The sequence below is a fragment of the Phalacrocorax carbo genome, chromosome 1, assembly GCF_963921805.1.
Source record: "Phalacrocorax carbo chromosome 1, bPhaCar2.1, whole genome shotgun sequence".
In the NCBI taxonomy this organism is placed as follows: domain Eukaryota; kingdom Metazoa; phylum Chordata; class Aves; order Suliformes; family Phalacrocoracidae; genus Phalacrocorax; species Phalacrocorax carbo.
The window spans coordinates 15,305,232-15,330,098 of NC_087513.1; the positions used below are offsets into that span (position 1 = coordinate 15,305,232).

At 36.3% G+C, this 24,867-nt stretch overlaps 1 protein-coding gene across 5 annotated transcripts in view; it reads right to left on the reverse strand.

Annotated features, from left to right (window-relative positions):
- Positions 1-24,867, reverse strand: part of SRPK2 (SRSF protein kinase 2) — a 155,026-nt gene that overhangs the window by 19,358 nt on the left and 110,801 nt on the right. For all 5 annotated transcript variants that reach the window (XM_064444665.1, XM_064444675.1, XM_064444649.1 and 2 more), the window contains 10 exons: positions 23,604-23,712; positions 22,987-23,074; positions 22,652-22,739; positions 16,914-17,020; positions 11,080-11,245; positions 9,018-9,043; positions 7,348-7,594; positions 5,971-6,459; positions 1,042-1,142; positions 841-948 (listed from right to left, as the gene is read on the reverse strand). In XM_064444665.1, the coding sequence (XP_064300735.1) occupies positions 841-948; positions 1,042-1,142; positions 5,971-6,459; positions 7,348-7,594; positions 9,018-9,043; positions 11,080-11,245; positions 16,914-17,020; positions 22,652-22,739; positions 22,987-23,074; positions 23,604-23,712 (1,529 nt within the window). The remainder of the gene's footprint in view (positions 1-840; positions 949-1,041; positions 1,143-5,970; positions 6,460-7,347; positions 7,595-9,017; positions 9,044-11,079; positions 11,246-16,913; positions 17,021-22,651; positions 22,740-22,986; positions 23,075-23,603; positions 23,713-24,867) is intronic.

Consider the following 24,867-nt stretch of genomic DNA (forward strand, 5'->3'; position numbering starts at 1 on the left):
TTCTTCTCATCACCCACGCCTGCAAACTGTGTCTAGTATTTGAGCCTTCTCCTCCTCCTCACACTTACTCTTTTCAGACATGTATTTGTAAAATAGAAAGATTTGAATAAGTTTTCACTTTTAAAATAGACAAAGATATTTCTAAACATATTTCCAAAACTATCTTTAATGAGAAGATGCACGTAGCTTATTTGTCCCCAAAGAGATACAACAAGCAGAATAAGTGTTTCAGAAAGTTGGATGATTACGTTTTTACCTTTTCTATTCTTTAAAGATTTCTAAAACCATATAATTTCAGTTTTACCATGTTAAAATTAATTCTACAGAATGTTACCACATATTTTACTAATAAACTAAATTCCTTCTCTTCAAAGTTTAGAATCTAAAGCTGTGATTTGAAAGCCTAATCTGATGAATGTTTTCACTGCACTTGGCAAGAATTCGAAGTATTTCACTGTTTTGCTACTTTATGCAAGAAATAGAAACACAGCAAACAGTTGCATAGATTCTAAGATGGGAAAGAAACATGCAGTTGTACTATGTCAGTTAGACTGACATTTAAAATATACATGTATTTCCCTCCAAACTTACATATTTTTGACTGCAATTTTAAAATGCATCACGTGAAAATTAGAAATGTTCTCCAAAATACTTCCTTTTGATTAAGAATGCTTGAGAAATTGAAATTAAGAAGAAAAACCATCAGTAGCTATCTGATGCAACATAATTTATGATAATGTGTATCAAAATGTAAGAACCATCCTCATCAGGTTTAAACCTAAATAAACAACTATTTTTAGGAGGTTTATTCTTGTAAAATACACATTGTATTGTTCTTACCATACATGCTGTACTCCAGATATCAGCAGGTGTGCTGTAACCTGCTCCTATTAAAACCTCTATGGATCTATATTGTCTTGTCTGGATGTCTTCTGTGAAGTGTTTATGCTAAAACAGAAAGAACCACATTAATGGAAAAAGCGAACGATAAAAAGGCCTGTTCTAAAGGCTAAATAGCTAAAATTATGTAGTTATACTTACCACCCAGCAGGCATTCCCCAAGTCAGCTATTTTAACTCTAATTTTATCTGCATTCCTTGGGTCCAGTGGATTCACCAGTAAGTCAGCAGCACGAGTTTTTGCTAACAGAAGCGAAATGCAGAACAGTTAGTATTTTGAACATACTATTAATTATCTCTAAGCAGTTTTGCCTTGACACTTTATCCAGCCTTGTAATGCACTGAACGCATCAAAATAATTATCTGAATGTTATGAGAAATTAAATCAACATCAATAGGATTTCTTAACATTTCAAGTGCAAATTTTCTGCATTTTTTTAACTGTCAAATGCCTATTATTAGAATATCCAGAGGAGCTTCTACGCAAAAACAGTGCATGTGTTTCCAGGAATAGATTTGAACAGAAAATGTTAAAATTCAGACTCCAAGAATGCCACATGAAAGATATGTTATTGGAACAGTCTGGCTGAGAAAATGAATTCTCCACTTCCAGTCTTGGCTAAGGTAAATAAAATTTGGCTGGATTTCTCTTTTTAAAAAAAAAAACAAAAAACCAAAAACAAAACAACCTGTCCCAAGGGGAAAACAACTCACCAAAACCTGGCTAATTTGAGAGCCTAGGGGACTGTCATTCCATTTCACAGATAATTCATCATTGAATCAAAGTTCTCTGAAGGTCCTATTCGCACCAAGTATGATCCAGACTAGAAAAGGCAGAACTTTAATTAACCCTACAATCTTTAGAGACTCTTGGGACATCGATGACCCTAACATACAACCCTGGAGGACTGCTGCTTTTCTTCATTTTGACATACAACCTGCTAGCTCCTAAACTGCATTGGAAAGAAAAGAGATTGACTTGAACGTAGAAGACAGAACCAGGTATCACAAATCACATAGTAGCAGAGAACTCATCACAGTTTCCTTGTCCCAAAGCTAGTAGTGGTAAGATAAGAAAGAGATAAGATCCAAAAAGCACCTGGAACTCCAATGGGTATACAACGATCTGTTAAACTAGCATAAGGCCTGGAAGAGGAAGGAAAATACACCAGACATGGCAGAAGGAAAAAAAATACAGGATGTCTAATGGTGGGTTAGGAGTGACTGAAATCAGATGAGGATCTTTAGCTGCTGGGACAGCAAACCTGAATGGGCCATGGAGGCACCGAAATACTGGCCAAGTAGAAAAGTGGCAGGATCCACCAGGGGAAAGAAAGAAAAGACAGGCTAAACAGCAGAAGACAGAAGGGGCAGTGACCTCAACAAAACAGTCCTCTAAAAAAGCTGGACAGAGTCCAAGAATCAAGTTTAAAAAAAGCAACAATACAGGGCATAAAAGTAAAATACACTGAGAGAATAAGGTTGCAAGCCAGCACTCAAGACAGGAGCTTAATATTAGTCTTCCCTTACAAGCCTGCTGCATAGTACAGGCTAATTTATTTATTTTTTTTTAAAACACAATCACATGCATTATACAAGAAATAACAGGACCTTTCTCAATTCAGTAACCCTGGCAAAAAAAAACAAACCATAGTGCTAAATAAATCCTTCCCACACGTCTTGAAGGTGAAGGACTGCAGTAAATCAAGCAGAATGAAGGGTGTGGGGGGGGAAGCCTCATCAGTAAGACATCTGAATATGACATTAGAAAACAGCTTTTGTCAAACTTCATCTAATAGGGGGACCTGAAAAGGTAATAGGCAAGCACCTACACTTTTGTGTTTTCCTGAGGAACTCATGAAGTTTGTGTCCTGTATTTTCCGAGAGATTAATCTGAGACCTTGGATTCTGAATATGAAAAACGTGTATCATTCACAACTGAAAGTGAATTCAAAAGGATTGTACTTTTTAGCAAGTACTCTCAAAAAAGCATCCAAAGGAGCTCAGCCTGAGCACAAAATTAGCGGGCACTTCTGATTTTCACTTTTGTGTGTCCTAGTTCCATAAAACTGACAAATATCACCTCCTCTTCTCACAGTCTCAGCAGGATAGTATACTCAGTAAACATTCAAATACTGGAATGAGGAGGAGAGTTGTGAGAAAATTAATAGATCTGTCTTAAGACCAGTTTGTTCACACAATGAAAACTTGAAAAGGATAAAAACTTAATAGCTGCTCATCCACTGAACACAAACTGGTATCTGCACTGAATGAAGCAAATATCATGAAAAAAAAAACCAGAAATAAGACGACACTTATTTCTTATTTTTAGTAAGATAACACTTCTGATGTTACTTAATAATGTATAGCAATGTCGAGACAAAGAGGAACAAATAAAGCTTACTTTTATGTAAGAAAAGGGCACTAAAGTTATAGTGAAAAAGGAGCACCATTAAAAAATACTGAACAGCCTGCAACCTTTTTATCTTTCTTCTTTCTAAATACCTTAATCTGTTTTATTACTGTTTAACCCAACATTATTATTGATGCCATTAATATTATTAACATTCAGCTTTTCGTTGTTCTGAGGAAGAAGTGAGTCATATGGCTGATATGACTTTGCTATCTTTCTTTCTCTGCACAAAAGGTCTGTAAATTTCTCCTGATGAGATAACATCAAGGTAACAAGTAGGTTTGTTTCTTCAGCTATGGAGATAACCTGCTCCCATAATGACAAAACTAGCTTTACTCTCTGGAGGCATGCGTATTTTACACATCACCCCAGGAAAAACAACAGTAGAGGCCTTCTGCTTAATATGGCCAGCAGCACAAAGGAAGAGGCTACCAGGCATCTAGGAACCTCCTGTACATTGCTGAAGGGAGTACAGAGTGTAATGAGATGGACTGGAAGACTTATTATCTTGGATCTTGACATTTTCCAGAAATACAGCTCTACTCAGTTATATTTTATTTCACATTTCTTGCCTGCCTGCAGATTACCTTATCTGTCAGACTCTGTAATAAACTGTGTGAATCTGCTCTTCTGAAGTCTTAAACCAAGAAATACACTCAATTGTATTTTTCAATACATCTCTATTTAAATTTAGTAACTTCATCTGGGACAATGTTGATGCAGACTTGGTGATCTTCTAAGCTATCTCGTTTTCTTCTATCCACTTACAGATTTAGTGTCTCAATAGTCTTGTTATTAAAGTTGAAACCCATATATTTATCATTTAGCCACTGGTACTATAACTTCCATGTCTTCAATAAACAGCATTTACAGGCAGAAGTTTTGGATCTAGGCAGTTCTGGTGGCCAGAATTTAAAGGTCCAAAACCACGCTGAACACAGAAAAGCCATAATAAGCTGAGGGTTGGCAACATGCCTTACAAAGAGTTTGTTTAGTTGAGTTTTAATAAAAGGTTAAGAGATGAACTGTTTGATACTGAAAAGAACCTTTAATCAATTAAAATACAGCATATCACAGAAATTTTGAATATGAGCGAGAAAAGATACAACAAGAAGTAATAGCTAGGAGCTGCAGCCAGACAAATCTAAACTTGCTACAATTTTCTGAGTACTGACCAGTGGAACACACTTCAACCACACTAGATTGTTTTTTTTTTTATCAGTTCATTTGTCCAAATAAAGAGCAGTTATCTTTTTGGAAAATGTGTTTTAAGCCAAACTGGGCTTAACAGATGCTGTATTATGGGCTTGTTATAAAAGGAAATCTGGTTACATGATCTCATGACCACCTTCTGCCCTTTAACTATGGGAACAATGCTTAGTTGCATCTATAAACTTACTTTTCTCTTTCCTCTGTAGACTGGCCTGTCAATGCAAATATTTCATCTACAATAACTTAACACCCTTAAAAACAAGTTCTAAAGCAGGGGGAAAAAAACAAAATAAATCACAGTTCTGCTTTCCTCTTAAAATTTAAGATGGTAGTTTTGTATGACTTTAACAAGAATGTTTTTGTATTGTGTTCCAAGCTGCATTTGTCAAATTCCCAGGTTTGAATGCAAGAAAAATCATCCAATTTATTTAAAGTAAGCTTAGCTAAGTTATTGCCTTTAATGAGACTATTACAGTTTTTTCTGAACCTAACCACTACCTTTCTAGTCTACTTATTTGCCTTTTTTAAATGTAATACACACTCATGCTACCAGACAAAGTCTTCCATCAACTCAAATCAAAAGTGCTTTTTCCCCCCTCTATTTCTAAAAGCCATTCAAAACTAATATGTTTGCTTCTCCTTGAAACCTGGCCCTAGGAGATCAAGATTCACCAGAATGCTTTGGGACCAAACTAACTTAAAAGCCTCCTCTTCATTTCTAGATATCTGATCTGCCTTTTTGCCAAAAGTCTTCTAAGATGGAATATTAAATTTAAAATAATTAAGATTTTGCATTCACACAATGTGCAATTCAATGAGCAGAATGTTCAGTGTAGATGAAACCAGCCATTACTGAAAAAAGGAATCCCAGTAGTGGGCTGCAGCTATAACCCAACCCTAGCTATGGTTAAATCTGACCCCATATCCCACCTCCCTCCCCAAGTCTGGGGAATGCCTAGGAAAGACAGCATTTGGGAGCAGTCTGCACAGATTTCCCTGACTGCAGAGGCTGGCACACAGACACCACCTTTTCAATGGGTACTCTTCAGACTCAAGCACAAAGCTGACCAGGACATTAGCAGGTTTGGCACCAAGCCAGAAACTGAAAACATTTAAAACACTTCGCCTGTAGGTAAAGTCAAAATCACTGAGAAGTGCAAGACCTGGTGTTCAACTGAAGTCAGTGAAATGGTGTGGTAGGGTTCTTTTATGTAATTGAAAGGTCCCTTTGTGTTACTGAAAGTGTGTGACAGCCTACCCGGAAGGCCTGGTACTGAATTTTCACCAAAATACCCCAAACAAACAATAAGTAAAATCTGCATACACATGTTACTGAACACAGATAAAACGTATGAGGTTTAACCCCACTGCTCATTCCATGTAAGGTATCTCCTACAGCTCCAAGAGACTTTAAGCATGGCATATGCCACTATGAGGAACACTTACTTTTTGGCAAATCCCCAGTGCTTGAAGCTGAAACTGTTCTGCTCCTGTCGTGAGATGGGCTGCTCTCCTCTCTTTCAGTTACAGTTGATCCTTCAGAAACAGCAGAACCACAAGCTACAGACTCTAGAGCCCCAGAGAACACTGAAGCTGAAAATTCAGAGAACTGAGACTCAGGAATTTTATGACGTCCATTTGGCAATTCACCATTAAACTGTTCATAGGAGCTGCTATAAGAGTAATCACTTTTTGCATTTGGCTCATCAAGATTATACTCCTCAGGATTTGGACATTCTTCCTCTTCCTCATCTTCATCTTCAATCTGTTGTTCCAATAGGAATGGGCCATTCACAATATGGCCATTTGTTTTGGGGGATTCTATCCACTTAGGGTCTGTAGGGTCAGTGTTGACAAGTTCCTGCTCGACATCATCATCTTTTTCAGTGTTTTCCTTCTCTGTATCTTCTTTTTCATCCTGATCCTCTGCTTCACCTGAAAAATTTCAGTGAGCAACACATTAGATCATGTATCAATATAGCATTTGAAATTAGGCATAATTTTTAACTCTTCAGTAACTCTTGACTTCTCACATATTCAGTGTTTCCCTGTTTAGTATCACTGAAATATGCAAAAACCTTAAAAATCTAAAGTAAAGGTGAAAAAAAGAACTAATAAAGCTGTTGGAAAAAAGAAACAATGGGAAGTTGTTCAGGGTGGAAGAATTAAGAAGAGAAGAATGTTATGAAGGGAAGATACATGAGGTCTTGAAAGCAAGCTTTACAAATATAACTCAATATGTGTCAAACAGGGAGTCCCCACAGAAGGAGGAAAATTCACAGTAAGAGCAGAACAAAACTAAACGAAACCAAACAACAGTTTCAGTAGTTAAATTTTTATCAGAACTGGAGAGGGTTGGCAAGAAAACCAGGGAAGACTAAACAAGAATTTTAACAAGACATCTTAAAAATTTTAGTGAAGAAGCTGCAATTATTATTACCTGAATAGATCATTACAACAAATATTGTAACATAACTACATTAATGTTACAGAATACAAATTCATCGTATTTTCCTCTGTCTCACCAAGATACTTGGTTATGCCACTTAATGTGGTAGGACAACTGACTGTTCGGTTGAGATTATCTGTGTGCTCTTTTGTGGGATTCAATAGCTAGATTGCTTTTGATATTTTTATTCACTTCTATAGTAAGCTTGACTTTTCCTTTTTAGACTTTGTAGTTAGGGTTTTACCTACAGGAGAAAAATGAAACTTGATCTAGCAAAGTTTGAAGACTTTGTTCATTGCATCAGATGCAATGCTGCAATTACTTTCCCTGCTGAAATAGTAAATTCAGGATCAATAAAAGCAGGTAATACTAACCATCATCATTTCCAGGTTCTTCATCTACTACCTCTTCTATATCAGCTGTTTTTAGTTTTACCTCTGGGTGGTACTCATCTTCTTGTTCATTTGATGGTACAGCTGAGGTTACGTTTTCTTCTATTTTCTTCCTTTCGGCTTCTCGCTCTAGTTCTTCTATTTCCTGCAGGCGTTTTTCTAACAGCTCAGCTTGTCTCTTCTGTTTTTTCTTCAGTTTTTTCTTTTTGTTTTTGGATATTTTACCAACCTGAAATATTAATACAAATGAAAAAACCCAAAATTTATTATTTCATTTTATTTGAAAATACTGGAGGGCAATTAATGTAGTAAATATATTGCTTTTTCCTTTTTACTTCAAATCAAGAATGATACAGGGTTATATGAAGCAAAAAAAGTTATCAAAATTTTACATAATTTCACGTTTATACATGGTTGTTTATTAGATACAATAGCAAAATAAATCTAAGATGCCAGAGTAAGTTCCTGTGATCCTACAATCTTGACTAGGCACAATAATCTTAAACTTCAGTCTAGATTAACAGATGATATTGTATGTGGAAGACAGTTTGCTATAGTATCTAGTTATTTACAAATAAATTTTATACATGCTTTCTCTGCCTGTACAAGGCAAGTAATGACCAGCAAAAGTATGCTGAGAAAAACAGTACAAGAAAGCCAAAGAGATTGAAAACGGTAAAGAATTAAATAAATCCTGTGTTTTTCAGCTACTTCCCTGTGAAAGGAAAGCATTTTTATTATTCACTTCTGGCCCAACACATATGAATCAGAAACAACAGATGGCCATTACAAAAAGTTTCACATTTTATATAACATAAGGATTTGAAAAACTCAGGTACAGTAACAAGGAGAAGAAAAATTAACACATCTGAGCTAGGACTGAAACACTTGCTTACATTTTAACTGAATTCTGACTTCTATTTTTACTATTTGATAAAGGAGATCTAACCAGTTTTCATTCATTGTTTAGATACCACAGTAAGAAATCCTCATATAATTAAAAACTAAAGTACAAGGAACAAAGGGAAATATTTTTTCAAAGGTTTACCCATAAATCCTGTTACCTTCAAAAGGAGCTATGGGACAGAGTCAAAACAAGACAGTTAGTTGGACAATCCTATTAATCTTCATCTGTGTTGTATGCACATGGAAATTCTATACATTCTGTACACACAGACATAGAAAGCAAGTTTGACCATCGATATTTTAACCAGCTGTATTATCAGTGGTTATTTGCTATAAGTATATGGCAAAAAGATCTTTCAAATGTCATAAAAAAAGCCTCTCCTTTAAGGCCTTGATGATTAAGGCCTTGAAGTCCCTAAGCTATCTGAAATGCATGATATTTAGTGCATGTACCCATTTTTGTCGGGATTTGAATGTAATGGATTATTCCTCGAGAGACAAAAATGGCAGTGCTTAACTTCCTTTGACATAGCTATGGAATTGTAAGTCTATGAAAGTTTCCATCAGAGAAATATTATGCTTAAAACTGGTAAATCCAAAGACATTTTAAAAAGTGTTCTTTGAAAGATAAAAGCTTTATTCAAAGGAAGCTTAAGGGTAGAGACTACCAACAGTCTAATAGCTATGAATACCTACAGAAACACAGAAAAGAAGATGGTTAATTTGAATTACATAACAATACTTACAGGCTTTTGTTGTGGAGCTGTACTCACTAAAAAGAAAAAATGAAGATATATTTTTACAAAAAACAGTTCTATAAAAGCAGAAAGTAGTAGAAATTTAGTAAAAATATTCTTAACTAAATATAAGGTAGTGATCTCTTCTTTAACCAGACTTTTTACTCTTTACAAGTACCTGCTGTCTGAAACAATTTGATGTTTCCACTAGAGCATCTGGAATTGGAAGGAGCTACCCTCAATTTCTGTTCACTCTGTTGTGGTTGGTGGAGAGTTAATGAAAGTCAGAAACAAAAGTCTGAATCAGTAAAGAGTGGACAGAAAACATTAAATGACTGCAGAGTTGTCACAGATTAAATGTATGTAGTCAGCTGACTGAGCACATATAGATAGATTTTAAATAGTTCAGGGAATATCAACAAAGATGACTACTGTGTTGCACTCATTCTGAAACAAGGGAGTTTGACTGCTAGGACTGGTGGCATGAAGTGCCTATGGCAAAAAGCACAGCACCACAGAAAAAGCATCTCCAGCACGGACCTCTTCCTAGCATCTCTCAGAAGGATACCATCAATAACTATGTCTGATTAGACTAAAATACTAACCATGGAAATGCACAGGACAGCAATACAAGCCATCCCCCTGCCCCCAATAATAAAACCCAACAGAAATAACCAAATATAGGAGACAAAGGCAAAGTGGAAGTAAGAAAGCAGAACTGAACGGGGGAGGAGAATCTCTCATTAACTTCTTCAGACACCCAGGCATATGGCAATTAACAATGCAAAATAAAAAACTGAGACAGTTGAGACTTCAGAGTTCTTTTATAGGTTCAGCTCCTGCTACTAAGTTCAGGGGAAAAATGGCTTGTATGCCCCTGAAAGGGCAAGGTTTTCAAAAATATTCTTAAACTTGAGTACCATCACTGCTCTAAAAAGGGAAATTCGGCAGAACCTATTCTTGAAATGCTGTAAAGAAAACACAGCTTCAGCTCCTGTGTGGAAAGCCACAGATTTAATTACAATTTGCTAAGAACAAAGTGTGATAAGAACTCCATCAATATATTCTTAATATAATATTTATTTTCACATCAGGAAACAATATAAAGGATGCATGAACAAAATCAAGTTACCTCCCACACAAATAACACAGTCTTTAGCTATGTGATTACACATCGTGTAAAATTCAATAACTATACTCATGACTTGTAAGATTTTCCTAACATATATGATACTGTGAAATATTTATGGATTTTGACGACTGTATTTGTTCCTGATATAGCGGGTATTTTTATTATACCTCAGAGATTTTAATCTGTGACACATTTTCTGACAATAGTACAAAGGTATTTAAATGTTGTTATTTCTCCTTCCTGTAGCTGATGTGCTCGACTGCAAAATAAATAGCCACTATGGTACTAAAGATCACTAGGAGAAGCTACACTTCCTCCTTGTTTGTCTTCACTGATTGCTGGGAACTTCTTTACCTCCCTTTCTCCTAGCTAAACATAATGTACAGTTCCTACCTAAACTCCTGGCAAGTTTAACATAAAACATTTCACATACAGTGCTAGGAAGAAAGGCTTATCACAAATTCAGTTAGGCACAATAAATTCCATTTTCAAGGGTGAAAAACTATGGACTCTAAGACTTTTCATTGTATTCTGAGAATAAGTCATAACTGACAAGGCGGCAGATAATTTCACAAGGACACTGATGAACTTGTAATGGAACTAGACACATAATTTAGATAAAACTATTTATTATTGTCAATATTAGAGATGCAAGGCTCCAGTGCAGCTAAAACGCAGCCATTACAGCTTGTGGGGTGGGAGGAGAGTAAGTTTATACCAATAAATCATATTCTGTATCTGGGGACCCCAAAAACTTGAACGTGCAAAACTGAGAAGAAAGCATTTCCCTGATAGTTTCCAGAGCATTAGTAAGAATTAACTAGACATGCATTTTTCACATGCAATTATTTAAAATGTTAATTTTCATTAAACAAAATTTTATTAGCATTAATATATTGATGGAACTTTACTACATTGCATTTAAATACACTATCATACCTGCTGAGCCAGAGGGGGGAGGAGCACCAGCTTTCTGCCACTCAGTAGCTTCAGCAGCCATTCTACGAACATAGGCATCATCCACACACATCAAAATGTTTTCTGGCTTTATATCCGTATGAATGATCTTGCACTTGCTGTGTAGATAATCTAGACCTTGAAGTACCTAATTACGAAAGGATTTTTTAAAAAATTTATTTTGATCATCCAGACCAAGCTAAATGTATTTATTAGCAGTACAGACATGTTCAGCTGATTGTCTGCAGCCCATATGTGACCTGACAGGATAATTTATGTAGCTCATAAACTCAGTTGTTGAGACTTTCATGAGTAAGATGCTGGCTGGCTGAATTGTCTCGATGACAGCAACCTGCTCTCAGACTTCCATTACCCAAGTGCTCTTTAGTTGACCTGCACATGTGTAAAAAACTCGATACATCTTCCTTTGATAAAGGAATATGGGTGCTCAGTCAGAAAGGCTGATCCTCCCTGGTTCACTCTTTAACAGATAGGTATTTGGGAAAAAAAAATTACTGAAAGTACTACCTGCTGTAACTGAAGTCTGGTTTGTGAATAACCATCTTACAATTGATTATAAAAAAAGGCAAAAAGGGAAATGTGTTGTTGGGATGAAATGCTAACTACAGTTTTCCTTAGAATGCCAATAGTAAATCAAGTTTTAATGTCACCAAGTCGTCACATAAGGATTTGTCTACCTGTATTTGTCACATGTTTATTTCCACTGGTCTTTCATACTCTCTGCAGTCTAAATTCTGCTAGCTCATAGCAAGCCTGCATATCTGAAGTCTTAAAAATGCGTTCTGGGACAAAAATTACAACATGATTTTTATACAATGAAAAAATTTCTCAAATTCTAACTAGAACAGAAATACAATAGTTTGCGTCATTCTACAAGTATTTTAGGTAAAACCTAGGTATGATAAACTGTGGAAGTCTATTACAATTATACAGCACAGAAAAATGTAACAGCTAAACCAACCTATAGCTACGATAATCTAGGTAAATACTGTAGAAAAATATCAGGAAGAAAGAAAAGAAAAAAAAGCAGAAACCTAGCTGACCCTACTTAAAAGACTACTTTCAACTTTTAGAGAATGTTCTACAGCACAAAACAGACCTCCAAACTCATGAGTTTCAGCTATAAGAACATCCTGCCATTCTAGGTATTTTATAAATAAATTAGCAAGCTCCTTGCTCTCAGGATCTTTTAAGACACAACTACCTATGGTGAGCTTTAAAAATCAAAACATGTTGGTTCAAAATACCAGTAACAAAATACGAAGACATTAGTCTACCACCCAGTCCTGAGCTAGTACCAGAATTGGTACATCCATCTAGCACCGAAGGTAGCTCAGGAGAAGAGCAGCATCATCATCATATAATATTTACTCAGGCTAATGTATCCTAGAAACACCTTAAGTGCATGGCTCTGCTTTCTCCAGTTCTGGAGCTAACTAGAATAGCAACCATTCTGAAAAGCTTTCTTTGTATGCATATATAAAAACTGTATGTTCCCTTGAGCAGGACTCAGCATCAATGCCAATGGTACACCTAAAAAATGCTGTGTTCTTGATAATCTGTTTTTTTCCTGCAGATCCAAAATATTTTTGACTACTTGCCAAAGCGACTGAAAGAACATACAGTATGTCTCAAAGAAAGAAATAGTGAAGAAAGATTGGTTTATACTGGGAAGGTAGTTAGTGGTGAAGTGACTTCAAATTTTAAGAGAGGCATTAACAGCAATAGCAACATAAAGATGGATTATAATAGTCTCTTCCCTCCCCCACTACACTACAGACCATTTTACAAACTACCATTGAATGTCTCTAATTCTGAGGCCAAGAAAAAAAATTCCAGAGTACAGTGAAAGCCATATTCAGAAGAAAAAATATCTGTTCCACTGCAATGTGTAGAAGTTGAATTTATGTGAAACTATATTTGCTATCTCCCACAATAAAAAGATAGCCTTTCCCCCTTTTAAATAAGGGTGTTAGGGTGACAGCTTTGTCTTTAATTTGGCTGAAAAGCTTTTTTGGAAAGTAAGAAAAAAATTATTTTAGAATCCCAATCAGTTCCATGAGTTACCATAAGGACCATTCTGCTAGGATTTTATAATTAGAAAGAGTGTTCTTAGCCGTCTCAAAATGTGGATCATACTGCTTCATCCTAAAAACTGCAAGTACGTTATACCACTAAACCAGTAAGGAAATGTATACTACATGGACATGCTTTGCACCACGCTCTGAGATGATGGAGAATGAGGAAAACACTCCTAGTCTAGTTTATTTATCCCTGAAAAAGGGAAAAAAAATGAAATGGGTAATGTATTGTGACCGTGAAAAATTACCACAGATCCTGTTCTACCATCAAAAATGTAAATTAGAAGGCTGCATTTTTTCCCTTTTAAAGGTCACATGGTTAATTTCACATAAAGAAACTCATGATTTGCAGTTTCTAATTAACATTCACTTCTTTTTCTTTTTCATTCAAGTCACATCATATTGACCCATTAAACAGATTTACTATATTGTGGATCAAAGCAAAAGTGAATATTTTCATTCATCAAATACGCAATGCTCTTTTCAGCATCAGTTTCAGGACATGATCCCCTCCAAAGAGACTGATGCTGTACATTTTACAACCCAAAGTAAGGATTCCGGAATTAAATAAATGGACAATTCCAATCATCTCTACTGCACAAAAGAAACTGCAGCAACTAGGTCTTTTTTCAATTTTGTAAGGTCTTCTCTTGCATGACAGCTCACATAACTCTACCCCAGGGGAAAAAAAACTGCTTGAAACCAAAATGAAGTTTCTTATTAAGACACTCAACTCTCAGCTGCGTTTTAAAATAAACCTAATTTTGTCCCAATACTCAAAAGTACTGAAAAACTGGAAAAAAAAAATCCATATCATAGCATAAAAAATACTTTTCATTGTAGCATGGAATTATAGTACTTTCTGAAACAAAACTGTGTGTTGTACGATAACACCAGTGCAATAATAAATTATTTCATATTGAAGGTTCATAAATAAGGTTTTAGAACATGTGTAGCAGAAGTTTTGGCCAAGTGGAAGAAAGAATAAGAATCTGTATTAAATTTAATGAGATGAACAACCTGGAAGTCTTACCACTCAATGCCACTCTCACTAGTCCAAACAGTTCATTCCAACCTCACCAGAATTCAAAGTTGTATCTAACCTTAAAATCAGACCACCCTGCTCAGAGCCTTTATCCAGTTAATTTCTGACTATCTCCTAAGATGCAGACTGTGTAACACTGTAGACAACCTGTTCCAGTGCCCGACCACCCTCACCACAAATAATTTCTTCCTAACATGTAACCAGAATTTCTCTTTTTGTAACTCGTGTACATTGCTTCTTGTCCTACCTCTATGTATCGACAAGAGACGCCTGGCTCCATTTTCTCTATCCGTGCTGAAGAGATGAAAGGTTTCCCCCTTTATGAGCCTTTTCTTCTTAAAACCAAATAAACCAGTTCTCCCAAGACCTCTCATACATCATATGCTGCAGCTCCCTCATCCTCTTTGTGGCCTTTCACTGGACTCACTTCAGTAAGCCAATGTCTTATACTTGGAGCTCAAAACTGTAGAGAGTCCCGAAGTGCTAAAAGAGAGCCCCCATACTGGTGCCTACACTCTTGCTAGTGTGGCCTGCTACACAGTTAGCTTTCATCATCACAGAAGCCCACCACTGACTCACATTCAGCTTGTCTACCAGGACTCCTCATGCCAAGCTTGCTGTCAAGCCTTCACATTTTCAACTAGCTCTTCCTTATTTGTAACCACTTCAGCAAGGTGCATCTCCAGCTTGCCTCCTTGCTGAGACACAGCTCACACCATGCTGAGGAACCATCCTCAACACACTCTAGAAATTTCCTTGACTGCATGTGCCCAGCCAAAGCCGGTATCAAGGTGGTTAGAAGTTCCCCTTAAGAACCAGCTTATTCTATTTGTCTAAAGAAGGTGCTTCTCATCTACTTCTGAAATTGGCAGCCTGTAGCAGATATATACCACGAAGTCACCCTTGCTGTTCTCCCCTCTGACCCTGACCCATTCTACATCAAAGATTGAAACATTTAAGCTCAACTCCTCTTTCCCTGCAATCCTTTCTAAAGTGCTTTATGAGGCTACTGCTGCTCTCCAGGGATCTGAGCTACCCTACCACACCTCTGCGCTCACAATGAGGTCATAGCTCTGCAACCGCATTTGGATTTCTAATGCCTGCCCTTTGTTCCACATGCTGTATGCATGTGCACATGCCATTTGAGTCAGGTCCCCAAGTCATGATGATCAAAGAAAGCACTGACAGCCTCCCCCATAATTCTGTCCTTCAGGCCTCTGTCCTTGCTGACCCCACTTCTCACTGGATTGTGGTCACCATCCCTGAAGATCCCACCTGAAAGTCCTCCTCTGCTAGCTTACAGGAGCCTGTTGGCAAAGATGCTATGAAGCTGGGTTCAGAAGTTCTCACCTTCCTTCCAAAAAGGAGTTGTTTTCAGCTTGGATCCATTCAGTGGTCTGGTTTACAGCCTGTTTCTACAAACAGGCAGTGTAACTGAGGCAAGAGTAAACTGAAGCAGGGACCTCCTAAACCTGGCTTTGCTGCTGAACCTGGTGTATCAAGAAACTACATCGTAATTTCTCAAGTTTTGGCCAAACTCCAGGACGACAGTGCAATCAAAGCAAAAACATTCCAAACAAAAAAAAAATGACAGAGTTTACTGAAAACAGTGGATATTTATATGCATGTATAATACAAATACACACATTCCCATTTCTTAGCAGGCAGCTCATTCCAGCTGGAGCGCTGCATTATAACAGCTCCTTATTTCTAGTATCTGAGCCACCTAGCTGTAAAGAAATTAAGGGACCTAAAATTTCAACTGTATACTAACAACTGCATCAATCAGGTTATTTAGCTAATTCTGATTAAAAAGTTGATATGTTGATATTCACCAGTCGACATACAATAATAATTAAAAAGAAAGTAACTACTTTGACAGATCACTTATTAATAAAATAGAGGTAATGTGGATGAAAGGCAAGACAAATTACCTAAGTGCCAAAATATTTCATTCACCATTTCTAGATATTAACTGCACATAGATTAATAGCACATACAAAACCACAGAGAGATATATATGATTTTTCCTTGCTGAGACACTATTTCTTCTTAGGATCAACCCTCAGCAATTTGATTTTCACAGTCTAGAAAAAGAACATTTTTTAAAAAGAACATGTCCCAGCAAAATGTTCAGAACTGTTACATCTTGTTAACCCTGACTCTACAAAAGCTTACAGACATTTTTTTCAAAGAACAGTTTTTTCCTTCAGAACCTATTTTTCTGAGAGATACAATTTTTGATCCATTTTATAATAATATATTATTTCCCACTGTTCTGATGTTCTATTTTTCCAGGAGGTTTTATGAAGAAGCATGATGTGTCAACCAAAACTGCAACTGAATATGAACTGAAATTAATATGAACTGAAAATGAATATTACTATCTTTATATTTATTAAAAAGGCTCATTGCTTCAACTTTCTATTTTCTGAAGCAGCTCAGGAAACTCTCATATCAGTGGGAAATCTTGATTATTAACAAAACAAAAGGAAAAAGCATGCAGAAATGCAGGCTATCCAGAAAGCTGCTCTTGCAAACCCCCTGGGATTACCAATATAATTATCTTAGATATTCATTAGTAAGAGTTCAGTTGAAATATCACCGTTCTAACGTTCAAACTATTAACAATGGTGGAAAAACCTAATTAAAACATTAACAAATCTTACCTGTCGAATGATACTTTTCACACAACGGATGGGAAGGCCTTGATAATTGGACTTGATTATCCATTTTAGGAGATGATGTCCAAGTACTTCGAAGACCATACAGACATCTGGGATTTAATTAAGGATAATTTCCAAATAAACTTGTTGATGAGATTAACACAAGTATTTGTTTGCAAACCATCTAAAGTAATCATCACCCTGTTTAGAGGGAAAACAGTTCCCCCTCAAATGAGCAGAACATGGCATATGCTTTGGTACTACATTTCAATTATATATAAAAACCATACAGGAACAGTACCCAAATGTAGAACAAATTAAAATAAAACACTTTAATTATGCAAATCTTGTCAGTTATTTCTACATGTTAATGATAGCATTAGGGTGAACAATGAAATAGGTAATTGTAAAAATAACTAATGTATTTTTGTTTTCTTTGAAACAGTTAAAAGTAGTGATTTGGCCTATTATCTCTAGTTTCTAATAAATTTTAAATTATATGAATAGAAGGTTTTAACAACAAAAGCCTACAGCAACAGTGTTTTAGAAAATGAACCATACTAAACAACTTTTGATTAGGCTCAATTAAGAATCACTTGACAACAAAAGGTAAAGTAGTAAGAGAATAGATCTCTTACCACCTACGGTTTTAACTGCAGAGAATAATGGCAATTACCAAAGAACTCAGGAACAAAGAAAATGCAGAACTCAGAAGCAACATGCAAAAAAACCCACAATGCCAAAAAGTTTAATTTGACCCAGCATCTAGTGCTGGCCACCAACAGAGGCCAATGGTAGATGACCAGGGAAAAGTATTAGGAAAAACCAAGATGTAGGAACATCCAGTGATTTGTGGTTCAAGGGCTTCCTAAAATAGAGATTCTACACTTAATATACCTGGGTAGGTTATTTTTCTATGGAGAAAATATTCAGATATTCAAGCCAATTTAAGTTTTATCATCCACACCATTCTGGCAAGAAATTACAGAATTTTACTATACTGAGTTAATCCTCAGACATGAGCTGGAAGTTACTTTAATGTCCCTGGAAATCAGGAAGAATGTTAAAATCTTAACTACATAATACTATAACCTTGCAAAGAATAATATAATACAAATAACAGAAAATTAGTGAGTTGACAGATACTGCAAGAAAACCTCAATGGATGAAACCAGACTGTATCTCAGAGACCATTCACAGGGAGCTACACTGTTAGGGGAGAAATCGTCCCTAACTTCCCTAAGTTTTAACTAGAGCCTTGGCAATGATCTTAGAATGACCGTCCTAACTTGTGTCAAAATGAGACTTACCTTGTCCATTGGTCTATCATTTAGATTCTTCTCAAGTACCTACCTATATGCATAAAGCTAACATAAGTTTTAAAATCTGCATCCCTGGTGCTGGAGTTAAGACCAAAGTTAAAAGATCTCAAGACTGGTCAAAGCACACTGTGAAGAACTGTAACATTTTGATTGCTGCTACCTGTTCATCTCACTTCATGTTCCTTAATTCCTGTATTAGAGGAGACAGCGAATAGACACTTCCCAATCGTATCAATCAAGTCTACTCAGAATATTATAAAACTCTGTTCCATTCAGAAGAGGAAACAGTCTTGGTTACTTTACCACACAAGCATCCAATGAACAGAAGTTACTAGTAAAGCACACAGCCATTAAAAAGGATGAGCAGAGCACTTTAGCTCTGCAGGTCTTATTAACTTAGCCCACACAGTGAAGTTGCAATGCTACAGCAACCCGGATTTCAGAAAGGGAAGACACTGCAGCATTCAGAAATGAAATTTAGGACAACCGCCCACAATCCTTCAGACCACTGCTGCTGCATACTCTCCAATGCACATTCCTGCCATTCCTCACACTTACAGAAGTGCTAAGCCTTACCAGTAACATGAAGAGAAAGGGGTGTAGGGAAGTGAATAGCTGAGAGGCATGGGGAGGGCACTGAGAAGGACGATGCAAGGAGGAATGGCAGATGCAGACAAAGAGAGGGAGGGCCACAAGAAAGAGAAGTGTTGTCTACCTGAAAAAAAAGATTGCAATGCTTTCCTCAGAGGACTCGGACAAACTCCAGGCATGCTCAGTACTGTGGAGGCAACTGGGATGGGAAAAGGCATGCAGGAGGTTCAGTGTTCGGTGCAGGTATGCAAAAATGTGACTGTTGTCTGATTTACTATCCTGACTTGAAAAGCATTAACTGTAAGCCAGACTGCCCACAGCAAAGAGCCTGGAAAAAGCATTTACTATTAGGAAATCAGCCTTACAAGCTCTGGGATCTTCTTAGAGCACGAACATCCTGACGGATGAGTAGGTCCAAAAAGTCCTCCAGCAAAAATAAACCCAAAGGCCACCCAGCAGACATGCCTCTCATGGAACACTCTTCGAAGCAGTCTGGGGTCTGAAAGGGGGAAACTGAGCAGAGCAGCAAAAGTGAAAGCAAACATAACATTAATCTGCTGGCAGGCTTAAGTACTTAAAACTGTTCTTGACTCAAATCCTACCTGTAACTATCTATCTATCTACAAACACATTACAGGAGCATTTAGAAACCTGCTGAGGGTTAAAGACTATTTAAGCTAAATGAAGCTCTGGTACCAACACAGAACACTTCTGGATGCATCTCAGTTGCTTCTGGATTGGCAGCATTTAGGCTTATGGCATTTAATTAATGCTGTATATTCTTTAGTGATAAATTTATTATTATAATAATAACATCTGTGTCAAGAATGTTTCCTCCTTTATTTTGTCACTTGTCTCTCCAAACACGTTTCATCATGTGATTATCTGAATCTTTTATTTAAAAAAATGTTACACTCAAACATTTATGAAGGCTCTAATAAATATCCAGTGCAGACAAACATAATAATCTATGCTTACTGAAAACACCAAAGTGCCCAAGTTCGGGAATTCTTTTATTTCCTGAAAAAAAACATAATTGCAGTCTTTTGAAAATGTACAAGTAGTTAAAAAAAATTATCAGTCTAGTGTAGCCTAACACACATTGTTAAAATCCTTCTGTACATAAACATTTATTGCAGCTCCTAGGAGAAAGATGACTGTTTTCAGACACACAGTGCAGGCTAATGGCTCTGCAGACTCCCAGTTCTGTGCTACACAGTTCTTGACAAGTTTCCCTGTTTGGAAGCTCCACAACATTCTGTGATATTAGCCATCCAAAGGATTCACCCACCTCTCTTCTGTCTTGCTTTAACTTTTAAATGTATTCCATAACCAATAATCAAGCCTCTATAAAGCATATGTTGTTTTAATTTACAGTCAAGGAACAGATATTTAGTGACTTGCCTAAAGGAAGCTGGAAACAGCAGAGCATGGAAAGACTCTCAAATTACTGTATTTCTCTCAACTTGTTCACAACAATAACACTAACATAGCACTAATATGGCAGTTTTAAAGTGGAAACAAATAGCAGCAAAATATTAAAATCAGTTCCCTGCTCTCTCCCAAAAGAACCTTCAACAAAGATTTTTTTTTTTCCCCTAGAAGATAAAAAGGAGTTGATTAAATAATCAACACAACCAACCACTGCTCAAATAAGGAGTGCAACTTAGGATGCACAAACTGTTCACAAGAAAACTCAAAGCGTAAGATACTTAATAACACATTTTCACTGGTGGCTAGGTCTTTGACAGACTTCCAGCTGCAATTTAAATTTGTATTTAGTATCAGTATCAGCCCATCCTGTCTACAGTACCTTTCCGAAAAGTGTACTTCTCAGTAAGGCAGGAACATTCGCCTTCCACATAAACCAACTTCTGTACTGCCAGAGTTTTCAATATGAAGGTAAAACAGAAATAGAACAAATCAATATCAGCCATCCAGTTTTAATCTGCTAACGCAAAGCTATCTGAACCCTTATTTTTCACGAGCACATGGTCCCTTTTGGCTTTGTCAACCTAAGTGCTATAGTTCAAAAAGATAAAAGTTTGGATATGCCTTCAAAATATTATCACTAACGAAATTTACTCATCACACTTAGGGTTCTCACCTTTAATACAGATGTATACAGACATGTGAATGAGCAATAATTTAGAAACGTTATTGGGAAACTGCTCTGTTAAGCAGATAATTATTTCTATGTATAGTTATGAACACATTTTCTTATTCCCTATTTCATATTAGTGTTTTACAATGAAAACAGTAAGTCATAACTTCTGACTTCTAAAAATAACTTTAATTATTCTTCAATCATAAAGCTGTCAGCTGAAGACCTTAAGTGCTTTGGTTGCATTATCTTTTTGCGAACATAGTTAGAAAATAGAGATATTTATTAAATACTTCCTAATAAGCATCTCAGCTCATAATTTAAAACCTATTTTTTGTAGCACAACAGTAGCACGAAGAAACCCTCACCAGGGTTCTTTGCCTCACTGTGTTAAGCAATTTCCTTCATCATAAACCATTTATATTCAGGTTGAAATGACTACTGGCAACCATAGATGATAAAACCTAGGAAAAAAGCAGACTGTACTATCTTCACTTATATTTAAAGCAACTTTCTATCATGCTAGCTGACCACTGAAGCAACTAGGAAACCAACCAAAATGGGACAAAGGGAAAGCAGTTAAGACCCCATTCTGTAACTGAGAATACTTGTCCCCACACTCTCATTCTCACATACCACAAACCCAATGGCTTCATAACTAACGTCAAGAGAAAGATGGATGGGATGAAAACTGCTTGCACACTTCTCCCTGTAAGGACGCTTTCTAGCGGGCATTCATATTTACTGACAGTCACCTCCTAGATTCCTCTCCTAGAGGACAAGAGTTGGTGAAGTGCATCTTAACCTGATCTGCTGAAGACTAAAGGCACATCATCTAAATCAGTTTAGCGTTAAGCTCTCTAGAGCAGGAACTGTCTCTCTGTCTGGTAGCACACCACCATGAACACTGAGGTCTGTTATTAGGGCTCCAAGACACAACAAGTGTACACATAAATACCAGCTGGAACAGTAAATGAAAGCATAGTAATATAATAAGCTGTTAAAACAGCGAATATAATTAGTAAGGATAACTCACTTTAGTTCAACTCCAACATCAAATATATTCACAGACACCAAATTTTCCCTGAGAACAGTATTCAGTCATATTTTACTTTACCTTCCTCGGTTTTGTTTGTGGGTTTTTGTTTTGTTTTGTTTTGTTTGTGGTGGGTTTTTTTGTGTTTTGTTTTTTTTTTTTTCTTAGAGGAAGCATTCAAAGGTGCAGCTTTAAAACCTTTGCCAAAAAAAAAAAAAAAAAAAAAAAGAGATTAACACCTGGCCAAGAGAGGATCACACAAACACGAGAAGAATCTCCATGCCCTCTACTTCCCACATGAGAACAGAAATCAGCTTTGTGACACTGACTCTTTTTATTTACTAATCTAGAGCAAACTGAATTTCCTGTAAACCTCAGTTATTACAAATCTTTCCAGCAAAACTCCAGTTTTTAAGTAAACTATCTCTAGTTCTAGCAGACTGTGAGACGATTCATAGGAAATATTTTTTTTTTTTTTTTTTTTTTTGCATTGTGTTTAGAAAAGCTAAGCTACTTTCACTCCGATGAGTGCATTACAGACTGGAACAGTCTTTGCATCTACATATATTTTTTTGTTTCTACATTACAAATTTAAAGTACAACTTAACTAGAAAAAAAGCCAGAACTAAATGCGTACTTATCTCAGTACATCATTTTTAATGAAGATGCCATGTTTTCAAAAGGATACGAATTCCATTCATTCCAGAAATTTTGAAGTCATCAATTAGCTGTACAACCATATCCTTGTTGGGATCATTAGGGTCACTTTCACGAACCTAGACCAAGAATGTAAACACTGACATTTTAGGAAAAAGTTCACTTTAAAATACTAATTAGTTAGCTTTCCACATGAAGTTAAACAATATTGTGGAGCTTCTGAAATCATGGTAACACATAACAAGCCAGGTATTTAGGAAAAAAAAAATGTTAAAAAGTTTAAAAACAATATTCCACTACATGTTTTTAATTCATTATTACTATTATAATTGGTATTGAGCACTGTATTGCATGAGTGACACTTACACATTTAAGCAATTTTATTTCATCCAAGGCTGTCTCTGTATAATGCTGGGCACTTTTTACAACTTTCATTGCAACGAACCTTTTCCCCCTTGAAAAGAACAAAAACATTTTCAACACATGCTCTGAGCTAAATTTTAAATAGAGTGTTTCATAACCTAATATATTCTGAACAAAAACACTGAAATTACACTAAAAACCAACTTTTAACAATACCCTGTTAGCGGTCTTATTTACTGAATATTTTTGTCTCCTTGATGCTTATATCTTTGAAAGAGGTATTTGGTTACATGCTTTATCATTCAATCAAGGTATAATTATACTTTTTCATTAAAGATACAACAGAAATAAACACATTAGCTTACTCTCGCATGTTCAAGACAACATGCAAATTAAGTAAGCAAAGCTAATTTGTCAAAGAAAATAAAATTACACTTATTTCTGAGAGCTTTTATAAACTACACCCTTAACCAAGGGCAAAATAAGACTGCACACATCCTTCTGCATAAAAAAAAAAGCAAACATTTACATTTATCATGCATGCAAAACAAAAGTTACTGCAAACAAAACAAAGTAACATATTAAGAAAAAATGTGAATGGAAATAAATAGTTTTCTTACTGCATATCCCAGCATAGCCAGACTGTAGAGAAGTGTCCCCATCCTAACTTTCTAATAACATGATACCGTCCATTGAAAAGATCACCAATTTTCACTGGATGATAGCCTCCTTTCATGGAAAAACAAGTAGAAAAAGAATATTCAGAAAACAAACAATTCCCAGGTTTTCAAGCAATTCTTGCAGTATAAATTTTCCTCTTCAAATTGTCCTGTACTATAAATAGAAAATCTAAAGGAAATTTTATTGATGTTAAAAATTCTGCCTTACTTGGCCTGGAGGGAAAAACCTCACGTCCTGTAACTACTGTAGAGTTTATTCACCCTTCTCTCTTATGCTTCTATTTGTGGTAATATTACCATCTGTTCTCTATTTCCCCAGGCTTATCTTCCACTTCACAGAGAGTACAGGAAAGATCTACATTATTTCTTTATCATTTCTGAAGCTCTTTCAGTCAACAGATTTTGGACGACTGCAGAATGTCAACAGAGATTGTTTTAATTCCCATTTGCTTTGTCCTAATAAAGGCAGCAATAAAATACTTCCTGAGGAAAATGTTAAGAACAATGCAGACTTTATTGATGCTCTTGTGCTTGACTCGTGACGCACAGCAGCTATGCATTTTTCTCATGTCTGAGTTTTTTCACAGTAAGAAAGAGAGAGCAGGCAGCTACAGACTTTGCATGAACTCCTTTTTAGTTACTGAAGTCTGCACTCCTAACTTACAACACTACACAGGTCCTCGAAAGCCCCATTAGGCAAAAAGGCCAACGGGACAAAGCAGGCTGGAGCTCAACTTTCCCAACACTGTGAGGAGGTATAATGAAGCTTTTTATTCCCTTCGTATTTTAAGAGGTGTGCTTCCTCCCAGTCAAACCAGGGAAGACAGTGGTTACACAAGATTATTATTCAGACCTTAACACACTAATAAAAACATCCAAAATTTTGCTTAAATTACAAACAAATAATGAAGCTGCACCATTCAACCCTCTGGGACAGCACCAGCAGCAGACTCGAAGCAGCTGTCAAAGAATCACCTCTTCAGATCTTTCTGGTCCTTCACTATGGCACACCCAACTGTCCTCAGTTATTGACTATTCCACTTAAAATTAGGAAAACCTTAGACTACTTTCTCTAAGTTGCTGTAGTTGTTTTGAAATCCTCTGAAAATCTTGTTAGAACTGGTGCCCAGTTAAGACTATGCAAACTTATCACTTAATTCCTTGGATTTAAAACAGGCCTTCTCTCTTACCTCCTTTTTAGACG